The 11,980-nt window shown below is 44.5% G+C and overlaps 1 protein-coding gene across 2 annotated transcripts in view; it reads left to right on the forward strand.

The window, feature by feature from the left end:
• AGBL1 (AGBL carboxypeptidase 1) overlaps positions 1-9,910 on the forward strand; it is a 783,161-nt gene extending 773,251 nt beyond the window's left edge. For both annotated transcript variants that reach the window (XM_067696096.1, XM_067696105.1), the window contains exon 23: positions 1,325-9,910. In XM_067696096.1, the coding sequence (XP_067552197.1) occupies positions 1,325-1,529 (205 nt within the window). In that variant the 3' untranslated portion in view covers positions 1,530-9,910. The remainder of the gene's footprint in view (positions 1-1,324) is intronic.
• The last annotated feature ends 2,070 nt before the right edge of the window (positions 9,911-11,980 follow it).

The raw sequence follows: 11,980 nt of genomic DNA on the forward strand, positions 1-11,980 counted from the left end.
GCGGAGTCAAAGGCACTTGGTGTTCTTGCTGACTTGAGCTTGTGTTATGACTGGGCAGCTCTTACCTTCCTTTATTCAACTGCTTTATCACCCACCATTCAGCCTGTAAAATATACCAATTTAATGCTGTGGTGCTGTGGAATCACGATTCATATTTCTCCTCTTTCCTTTCCATTCATGCTATGTCCCACCAGACCTGCAGCTTAGGGTACTGAGAGCCTGAAGAGCATGGAGCAGCTCGTAACAGTTAGTGGACGATTAAGAAACTGGCCTCTGATTCCTGTCCCAAGCTAAAACGTAACCACGCTGCTGATTACCCATTTTTATTGTTTATGGCGAGGCAGGTGGATGAACAGCTCTGCCTGATTTATGAAGTGCTTGCCTTCTATAAATCACAGAGTAGAAACCCAGCACGCTGCTAATCCTAATTGGTTAAGTCCTAAGTAGGGAGTGATTAGGAAGTCTTCGGGAAAGAAGGCACCTCATGCAAATGAGAAAGATATACAGTTCCTTGGGAGGAAGTTTCCCCTGCTCACAATATATGGTCCAGGTTTGATGTTCATTCCTGTTGCCCCCTTTTGTCTCTCATTGGTCAACCCCTGTGATCTTCCACTTGTGAATAAACTGGAGGGAGGTAGGGGAGATGATGAGGGAGTACAAACATGGTAGAAAGAGTACTGTTTTCCCACTTACTCTCTCCATTCATGTCCACCTGGATTAATTTTTTAAATTAATAAGGCATTCACCATGGTGAAGGGGAGCTATGTAATATGACTTACTGTGCTGTTAGAGTGGGAAACATTAGGGATTTGGACTCTTACCTACCTGAATTCCATCCCCACTCTTTCCTGGGCATAACTGACATGACATTCTCAGTCAATGACAGCCGTCTCTGATTTTTCACTTTGAGCTTAAAGGACCCTGACAGTGTTAAATATATGAGGCTGTCCCTATCCTGTGATTGGAAATCTTCCAGTGGACTTAGAAATGCAGACTCTTCTGGCCAAGGAAGAAGGGAGCCCACAGATTTTACAGATTTTCTTCCCCCATCTCGAGGTAGTGGTTGAGAACACAGGTTGCTATGTATGCAGCACGTTGAAAGGAACAGGGACTCTTGAGATTAAAACTCAGTGAAGATAACCTCCACCCTCCTTTTCCAACCAATTGTAAATGTTCCTTTCTTTGGGTAACTTCTTTTCTATTCTCCCCCTCCTTTCTCTTCACCTCCTTGTTTCTACTTCCCTTCTCCCCCTTTCCCCCCTTTTTCCTTCCCTCCTTCCCTCTCTTTCCTTTCTTCTCCATGTCTTCTGGGAACTCGTGGCAGATGTAGCAGCAACAGCAGCATCACTTCAGAACTGGATGATGAGCCTCCCTGCCTGGAGGAGATTGACTATGGTACCGACAGCAGCTCGGACCAGGAAGGGAGCTTCTCTGAGCTGGACCGGCAGATCCAGGAATGCGCTTTCCACAGGGATGAAGGAGAGGAAGAAGAGGAGGGACCAGGGCAGGGAAGAAAAGCCATCCCATAACCCTGAGGTTCATAGCAAGTTCTGTGCCTCTAACCATCGGATTAGCTGCCATGTTGTTGCTTTACCATCACACACACACAATGTTGGCACAGAAAGCCAGCCCATGCGAGGTCAGCATCCCTACATCCAGATTTTCTTCTAGTTTCATTATGCATAGAGAGTGGCTACTTCTTTTTTTAAAAAAAATTAATTAATTAGTTTTATTTTTGGCTGTGTTGGGTCTTCACCGCTGCGTGCGGGCTCTCTCAAGTTGCAGTGAGCGGGGGCTACTCTTTGTTGCAGTGCGTGGGCTTCTCACTGCGGTGGCTTCTCTTGTTGCGGAGCACAGGCTTTAGGCACGCGGGCTCAGTAGTGGTGGCTCGCAGGCTCAAGAGTGCAGGCTCAGTCAGTAGTTGTGGCACATGGGCTTAGTTGCTCCGTGGCATGTGGGATCTTCCCGAACCAGGGCTTGAACCCGTGTCTCCTGCATTGGCAGGAGGATTCTTAACCACTGCACCACTAGGGAAGTCCCCAGAGTGGCTACTTCTTCATTACAGCATTTTACATATATAGATAGGTGGCTATATGCATGCTGTCATTATGAGAGAATGGGAGATACTCAGGATGACTGTGGATCCTCTGAAGACTGTTCCGAGCTCTTCTCCATTCCTGTGCTTGAAACTGGAGTGGACTGGAAGTAGTAGGAGTTGGACTTGCTTTGTGTCTTCTCAGCCAGAATTCTAAGTGGTTGTTTAAGTCGTTCTCTATATGAGGGTTATCACTTCCTGTTGTCTCCCTCTTATAGCGTCTGAGCCTCTCAGCCCAAACCATGAGCCCCACTGAGACTCTGAGGGTGTTGGCAGGGTCTTCCCTTGCTGGGTGATTGAACATAAAAGGCTGTACAACCAAGTAATCATCCTTGGTCTGTTGGAACGGTATACATTTTGCAGATATAGAATCTGCAGAAGATCCCCTTGTAAGGGAAGGGGGACAGTAGTGAATAAGACATGGCCACTGGTCTTTACAAATTTGAAAATCTATGAAATTCATAATCTTGGGAGGCAGCAATTCATTCATTTCAGACTCAGATAGATGTGGCTCATATCCCGGATCTGGCTTTCACTTATTATGAGAACGGAGGAAAGTAATTAAATCTCTCTAAACCACAGTTCAGTGGAGATGAGCATATCTATATCATAGAGTTATTATGAAGATGAAACGAGATAACATGTAAAAGTATACAGTTTGGCACACTGAAGACAATAATAATGGCTTATTTTTTTTCCATAACACAGGCAGAACATTCTATGGAGTTATTCTCACAGTTAACATTCTATGGAGTCACATGGTTGAGTCCCTCTCTCTTCCTAGAGGGGATCAGGGCAGGAGGTTCTAGGGGGCTGGCATAGCTTAAGCCAAGTGAAAATGGAGCAAGGCCCTTCTACAGACAGATGGAAACAGTTTGAAAGTGTGAAGGATGATATGTACAGGGCCCAGGCAGAAAGGATGAGAAGAAGCATGGAAGGCAGATTAAAATGGAAGATAAAATGGAGATAATATGTTAAAGCAAATGTATGTTGGTCCAGATGCCACATGTATTTAGTTAGAATTAGGTTTGGCTATGAGAGATGGAAAATCCAAAACAGCAGTAGCCTTTGTAAGATAGAAGTCTGTTTACCTTTCATGTGGAATTCCAGATATAGGCAGACCAGAGCAGGTATCACGAGTGCCTGATGTCAGGTACTCAGCTTCAGCAGCTTTCTAGCCACCCCCCACCCCCGTGTGTTACTTCTACTCTTGCTCTAAGAGAGCTGCTGAAGCATCAGGCTTTGCATCTACATCCCAGTCAGCAGTAAGAAGGACAGAAATAGAAGATCATGTTCTCCATATTTCCAAAACAATGCATACTGCTTCTGCTTAATCCCACCATCCAGAAAGTGGTCCTATGAACACAGGTAGCTGCAAGGGAGGATGGAAAATGTAGTCTTTATTTCAGGTAGGCAAGGCTAAAGATTTGACATTTTAATCTTAAGGGAAAAGAAAATAATGCATATTGAGGTTCAAAAACATGCCAAAGAGACTTTTCCTGATGTACCTACCACCACCAAGAGATCTTGGAAACAGAATAATTTCAGAGAAAACTCAGCAGAAAGAGTTTAGCCTCAGAAAAAAATGTTTTGCCATAATTTAGCCCCAAGGCATACAAGAAAGTTATATGTGCTGTGATTTGGGAAGTTGACATTATTATTATTGTTGTTGTTGTTATTGTTATTATTATTGATAGTCCCTTATTTTTCAACTCCTTTTCAAATTGCTTTGCTATCACTCAGAAATCACAATTCATTCTTTGTATTAAGGCATTCAGATTTTGTAACATAATGAGAGTTTTGAGGGAAATAACAAAGACACTGAATTCAAATCCAGGCTGAAAGCATCTCTTAACTTCTCCCATATTCAATATTTCCATTCTTAAATAGAGGATGGCATAATGCTTCTGTGGGTTTTTTTTTTTCATTGTCTTGAGGCTCAAGAAGATAATATTGTTGAAAACGTAAATGGTGAGAAGAATGGAAATAATACTAACTCATCATCAATTTTCATTTGAGCTCAAAATTGCTTATTTACCATGTTTCTGAGAATGTGACCAGGGCAAGTAAATATCTATGCGATGTGCTCAGGAAAAGCCAGAAACATGGACTGTTTATTGATTTATCTATGTAACAAATATATATTAAGTACCTGCTATGTGTCACGCTCTTTACTAAGCTCTAAAGCTGCAGAGAAAAAAGACTCACTGTGTCCTGAAGTTGCTCAAAGTTCAGTGGGAGAGATGAACAATAAACATTTTATTTTAACACAGTGGCACACGGCTTTATGGAGCTGTGCAGAGGATGATACAGAATCACCTCATCTAATGGAGTCAGTGATGGTGGGAAAAGTCTACCAAAAGAAAATGATAACTTAGGTGATTTTGGAAGGATATGTAAGTTTCCTGGTTAAAAAGAAGAGGACAGACTTGCTAAGAAGTGGGAAGAGTTTATGCAAAGACCCCGTGGTAGGGTGATAGCTTGAAATAAAATGTTCAGTGTGAACTGATTTAAAACATGTGCTTTTATGTGGGGAAAGGAGGAGAGTGACAGAAGATGAAATTGACAAGATAGACGTCCATCAGATCAACAACACTTGTCATGTGTTGATGAAAGGTTGAACTTTATTCTGAATGTGCTGGGAGGAGACAAAGATATTCAGCAGAGGCATAGCCAGGACTGAGGTCGGCATGTATGCATCAGTCCTGCTGCACCACATGTTTATGACTGATTGATTGGCACCCTTGCTATGCTGGTTGTTCAGTGGTCTGAGAAGTACACTGGGTATAAAATTATCATATTTGAAGAGCAGCAGGTTTGGGGTGAGGTGAGAGATAAGGAGTGTAGTTGAATACTGGGGTCTGAGATGTCCAGTTGGAAAGGACCCCTAGAATCCAGAGGTATATCAGGAAAGGAAGTAGAAGATGAGCTCCACCCAGCAAGCTTGGGGACCTGGGTGGAAGTCTTGAGCCACTGAGCCCAGGCACCAGCCAACTGTGAAGGAGTTTGCTTGGAGGGAACAGAAGAGTGGGGGGGAGCAGACTTTCCTCTCTTCCTGCTAGGACAGAAGGCCATTCTGTGTCACACCTCACCGATCTTCAGTCTCGGGGTGGGGGAGGCTCATCACAAGTCACCTAAAGATAGTCGCAGGAGCAGTTCTTCCAGCCCGGACAGACACGTCTCTTGCTGGCCAAACCACTATGGTCAATTTTCCTGCAAAACGTTCTACCCAACTCCGAGCCAAACTCAAGAATTCCAGGGAGTTGTAAGCTCTAATGGGAAGCAGTTGTGCTTCAAAATGTGCAAAGGAAGTGCATCTAGAGAGGTGATGTGGGGTCCAGGCCACGTGCACGGCTGTCCTTGCCAGCTGTTGTCCAATGCTCTGCATAGCAGGGCTAGAGCGGGGGGCCGTTTTCACACCCAGGATAATCATCATGGGTAGAGAAGCACAAGGCTTCTCGTGATCCCCTAAGGACCATGCCTCCATGATCCTTTAAGGATGGAATCTGCTGTCTCTCCATGACACTTCCCTGTGCTAGAGACTCTTTGGATCCTTTATAGATTCAAATCCTGCCCATCTGCAGTCTCTACAGTTTGCCATGGGACATAACCTCACTTTATCTCATCATACTGGTGAGTGTGGATGAACACGCACAAAAATACATGCACACACACACCACTTCTTGAGCCACACATCTACCTAAGTGCCCTTTTTGATTCTTCGAACCTGTTGACACTTTCCCTCTGTCTCTGATAAGCTTCTCCCATTATCTCATTTGGGGGTGTCAAGACCCAATTCAGATATCACTTTTCTTATGTAAAACCTTTCCTAGTCACCCCATCAAATTAAAGTTATATAATTTATTTTCTGTGCCCCAATGCACCTTTTATACATTCCTTTTATAGCATGCTTATGCTTGCCATTTACAACTTTATTTATGTGTTTTTTTACAGCTCCAACCCCACTAGCCAATGAATAGAGAATTCTAAGATGCATGGAGCTGCCTATTATCTTTCTATGTCTCCCCTCACCTGGCACATTAAAGTTTCTCAAAAATGTATCTTCCACCTAGCCTCAAAACTGGACATCCAGCGTCTCAATGAAATTCCATATATTTCCCTTAAATTCCTCCATTTTCCATCTCATATCAGAGCTTGTGTTATAGGAAGGGAAATTGGTTTCATTAAAATGGCATCTAGCACAAGTATAGCCTAGCCTCGGAAGACTGTTTGCCATGTGAGGCAAGCTTCTTAAGGAGCAGGGTGGCCTTGTCCTTGTTTAGACTGTGCAAGTATTTCGATAGAGAAGTGAGAATAGAGGAACAGAGTCTCTGAGAGTCTATGCCTTCAGTGTTCACCAAGGTGCTGTGGACACAGGCTCACTTTGTTGAGAACTGACACATGACTCCATGTGCATTGTGCCAACCTGGCTGCCTGCATGCTTCTTTCAGTACCACCCATTGGCTCCACTTTCCTCTGGGTTTCCAGGAAAAGGATTCAGAGCCACAAAAAACAATTGAACATACCTGATCCTTGAGTTACAAGCTCACATTGAGCCTTGCCAACATAAGTAAGGTCACATTACACCCCGAGGGGAGGAGTTCTCACCCACGGTTTCCATTGTCTGGCCTGAGCAACTGACCTGTAGAGTCAATTTCACATTCCAAGGGGAGCCTCTGCCCTCTGCCAAGAAAAGGAGCTTCCATGAAGTGACTGACACGAGTCATCCTTGTTAGGGACTCAGGACAGAGACCTGCGTGGTGCACCTGAACATTTGCATCCTCATCAGAGTGATGGACTCATTTGGCCCTGTTGGTACAACCCGCCCCTGCCCCCTAAAGGCTCTAGTCTTGGAAAGACACACGACAGTGTAGCCTGGGTACTAACCGTGCGAGCTTTTTTAGACAAAGATAATTCATGAGGTCCGGAGTCTGCTGCTGTCTCCCCAACAGATGTCCTCTTCTGTTTGTGTTGTAATTTGGTTCCATGTGTGCTGCATACCCAACTGATTCTTGATAAAAAGTGCTGTTTAGAAAAAAAGGAACTGCTAAAAGGAAATGTTTAGGTAAAAATGGATTATATTACAGCCTTCCTGTGCCTAATAATAAAAAGATTCAACTGTATACAACTTAAGATTATCTGTTACATGCATTTCAACACAATAGAAGTGAAATTGATCTTGATTCACACACACACACACACACACACACGCACGCACGCACGCACGCACACAGTATAGGTCCAGGGCTTTCAGAAAGAAAACAGAGTGAGGAAAGATTTGTCATCAGGCACACGTTTCTAAAGGCAAGGGGTAGCTAGGTGATGATTTAACGCTGTGCTGTCACACAGAAATGGAAGTGAAGGCCTTTGGGGTAGATTGTGAGAACCTCTCTCATCGGCATATGACATAGACTGGCCTTCTCGCATGTGTGTATTTTGAGCCTGTTCAGGTCATGAAGAAAAATGGATCCAGTTCTCTTTGGAAGAGAATGCATATTTGGGAGAAAATTACCAATTTAATCACACTCACCTCTTACGACAAGTAGCTAAACAGAGCAGAGCAATGAACTATTAAAATGCATGGAGTATACTGGTTATTCTGACTACGAGCTTTTATTGATCTTTTCTATAGTCTTTTGTAGGGCCTTATAGGGTGAAAATGATTTCTTAAGAGCAGGCATGTATCATGACCATTCCCTTGACAAAATAATAATTTTTAAGCACAATTCTTTGGCGCAGTTCAGTTGAGGTGTCTGAGCGTGGCCTTGGTCTTTGGAGGTCAGGGCAAGAAGTAACACTGAGATCCATTCTGGAATGGCTGTGGGGCAGAGTGAGGAAGCAAAGAGGCCCACAGCCCTGTCCTCGAGGGTGAGGGTGTTAAATGAATGGATGATCGTGGATAGAATAATATCGACCAGGCCCCACCCCCATTTCATTCTGAAGAGGAAGTTATTTTAGGAGGCATCAGGGGAGGAAAAGCCTGCCCGTGGTCCTACTCTGTTCATAGTCACTCATTGAACTTCTCACGACCACTCTGGGTGATAAATGGGCATTACTAATGCCATTTCTGAGAAGAAGTTTGGCCCTATAAAAAGGGACACTTTTAGTGAGTGATGGAACTGGGGTCTACTCCCCGAGAAGTCTGACTTCCCAACCCATGCTCCTTTTTACTTCCTTAGAAGGGATGGACAGTAATAGTACACAACAACCAACAGTTGCCACTAACATGGGCTGAATATGAATTCTTGCCACATACAGTACTCTGAGTCCATTGCATTTGTTATCATGTCTAAGCCTCACAACCCACACCTACAAGGTAGGCCCTCTTCTTATGTTCATTCCATAGCTGAGGATGCTGAGGCCAAAAGAAGATCAGAATTTGCCTAAGATTACACAGCTAGTAAGTAGCAAGATGGTGAATTTGACGCAGGCAGTCTGACAGCTGAGCCTGCACCACAAGGACAAGTGCCTCTTCAAAGACTCTTCAGGGCCTTTCAGAGGCCAAGGAGCAATTCTCTCTCTCTAGGAAGATGCATTATTGTTATTTTTGTTGGTTTCAATATTTGAGTCAAATATAAACAACTCATGCTGGACATCCCTGTATAATATCCCCTTTAACCTCAAACTGCACAAGTTCCATGTCAGAGCCTCATTATCTCCTCCCAGAGAAGTCTTTACCTCCCAGTTTCCTAAACTGGATCATCTCGATGAGAATCTGTTTCTGTGTGTGCCTGATGCACGGCTCAGTGTCTGACTGAGGCAGTCACTTAATGCTTCACTCCGTGGGTGAATTCACCAGTCTTGTCAAGCCTACTCTTAGCTTTGCTTAGAATCTGCTGCTCTTTCTTCTTGGTCCATTTCTCACCTGGATTTCAGCAATGGTCTCCTCACTACTGTCCTCATCGTTGGAGGCTCTGCCTCCTCTCCAGCCCTTTATTCTCACGTAGACATAACATTTGGAATGAAAATCTATTTCTGCTGCGTACAACCTTTCACTGGCCTCCTATTGTCCGAAGGATAAAATGCTAATGGAACTTGGCACTTGAGCCCTTCCCAATCCGGCCACTGGCTCACTGTCCAGTCTCCTCTCTTAACACAAGCCCATGCTCAGGTCCTAAAAAATCACTTCCGGTTTCCAGAAAGCACTTTATTCTCTCTGCTTCCACCTATGTGTGTTCATTCACTGTGTGCTTAAATGTATTCTCCTCCAAGTAGTCTTACATGATCTGATTCTGAGTTCCCATAGTGCCTTGTAGGAACCCTATCATAGCTTTTGTTGCAAGGTTTTGCCTGTGGAGTTTTCTGTTCCCCCCACCAGACTAGAGATTCCTGGAGGACAGGGATTATTTTGTTCACTGCTGTATCCTGAGGGCCTAGCACCCTGCCCAAGATACGGTGGACCTTCATTAAATACGCGTTGAATGATCAAGTTCTTCATTTCCATTCCAAACATCTCCCAAGAATGACCTCCTACCCATTGTCTCAGTAACCTATTAAAAATGGATAACAGAGCTGCAGGAAAGTAGGGCACACATGTGTCCGGCAAACTCGGAGCAGCATCGAGGAAGCATCTGGGAAAAATCTCCCTCAGCCCCTGGTCCGCGGGGCCTCTTGCTCTGTAATTTTCCAGAAGCAGCTTCCTTTTTTCCTCCAATGGCCTGTAGAGGTCAGAAAAGGGCCTTGGTTTCCAATCGTGGACTGTCCTCTGCCTCAATTAGCATTCACCCCGGGTATCTATAATTAAGCAAACCTAGGCGCTGCACATAGGAGCGGAAATGCATTGAGTTTAATAAAACAGAGTGTAAGGCAACTTTAGATTGACTCCAGCCTTGTTTATTCTTGCACACTTGTAATTCTGTTTCGGTATATTCCCAGTCAAAGAGACCATTGTCCTGGGAACTGAAGCGTGTCCCTTCTTTCCTACCGCAGCCCATCCGAGGAGGCAAGCAGTACCAGCTTACTGCTCCCGGCTCATGGCAAAAAAATACATATATATTTTTGTATTTCTTAAAGCGAAACAATAACAAACTGGAGAGTGTGTGAGTACCATGAGAGGATCTCCCACTGATGTTCTAGCTTTTTGGTATTTTTCATGAATGTAAGTGCGTTCCGAGTCCAGAAAAATATATATATATAAATATAAAATAAAAATGGAGAAGGCACTCTGATCACTACTAGCATTTAGGAACCACTGATTTTGTCCCATAAATTGTTCCCTAGTGCATAAGAAAGAGCATGAGACTGAAAAGAGTCCATGGTTTGGGGTCCAACTCTGTCATTTTCATGGAGGACTTTGGGGCTGATCCTTTAGTTCTCTGGGTCTCTGTTTCTCCACTGGAGAGTGAGGGGCTGGGCCAGGTGAAATCTAAGGTCATGTCTATCTCTAATATTCATTGCCACTGTGCCAGCTGACCCGTGGGGAATGCAGCAGCCCCTGCGCTGGCCAGGAGGGTGAAGACGCAGCGTGACGTGGCTCACACTAGGACTGTGTCCCCAGAGGGCCCGAGGCCAGGCTTGCACAATGATCTTTTCAGAGCCCAGAATGATGCAGTTGATACCCTGCCAATGCCCGGCAGAGTAAAAGCTTCCGAAATCGGGCTAAAAATAAATAATGAAACAAAGTGACAACATAAAGAGGAAGACCTAGAAGTGGTGGGGGATGAATTGAGTCAGCAAACTTGGGGGCGGCATGGGGAGGAATCTAATTTGTTCTCTTCTGCAAGGATGGGCCTGCTAGAGGCTCCAGAGGTGAAAGTGCTCTTGAGAATGGGGGTGTGATGCCACCTGGGAGAGGATACAGGCCATGGAGCAGAGGTGTGACTCCTTCCTCAGGCTCATTTCCTCTTGGCTGCACAATTGATCCGCCCACTCGTCCCTGACTCTTTGTTGGCTGTTGAAAGAGCGAGCTCTTTAACAGTGCCCCTCCTGTCCCTGGACCTCTGCTTGGGCCAGGGCCAGCTGCCCTCATCGACCTTGTCTCTCAGCCTTTGGGGGCCTGCTTCCTCTCTGCACACACTCGGTATTTCAATCAAAGTGGCTTTCCTATCTGGTGATTCAGGGCGAGATGTGAGCAGCAGGGTTAGGTAGGGAAAGGGTACTACTAGTTATTAAGTACATTTCACGTTCCAGCCATGGGGATAGGTGCATTCATGCAACATACAAGGAGACAGGGAGGGGTCTCAGAATAACTACAGGGTAAGTCAGCATGTGAAAATCACCTCTGCACACTTTACTTCTAGTTCTCACAGATGCTAAGGGTAAAGATCCAGATCAGAGGGAATTTTTATCGAAAAAAGGTGCCTTGATGAATTGAGGGGATATGCAAATGTGAACATTGTCGGGGTGAAGGACGAAGAGCTGTCCTTCTGTACATAGATACTAATGGAAGTTTAGGGCTTGTGCGCCGGCAGAAAAGAAGAGGGAGGGAGAGAACTCCCCAACATGGCCAGCAGCCCAAATCCATGGAGAAAAGAAGGCTCGTGAGAAATCTTGACTCATAAAAAAAGTGATGTCTAGTGTTCGATTTTAATCCATTTCCTGTTCTGTGAGGTCTAATTTTACTCCATCCCTATGCCCTCAAATCTTTAGTAAAAGATGACCATCCCAAACAGCAATATTTTGAGTAAATGGAAGATGAGATTGTCCATTTTGGATAAAAAGACTATGGGTAGAGGTTGTCCAGGAGAATTCAGTGGAAGCAGGAAATCTGCAAAATTTGCTTCTAGGGCAAATTACAGTTCTCACACTCCAGCTTGGAAGCTTCAGCCATTTTATTTGTCTATGAAAATGATGATGATAATAGTGATCATAAGAAAAACCAAGTTATCATGGTCCCTCACCATGCACCATTTCTTAGGCTGAGTGTAACATGACATCCCTGTTAGG

Source organism: Pseudorca crassidens, chromosome 1, assembly GCF_039906515.1.
Source record: "Pseudorca crassidens isolate mPseCra1 chromosome 1, mPseCra1.hap1, whole genome shotgun sequence".
Classification (NCBI taxonomy): Eukaryota; Metazoa; Chordata; class Mammalia; order Artiodactyla; family Delphinidae; genus Pseudorca; species Pseudorca crassidens.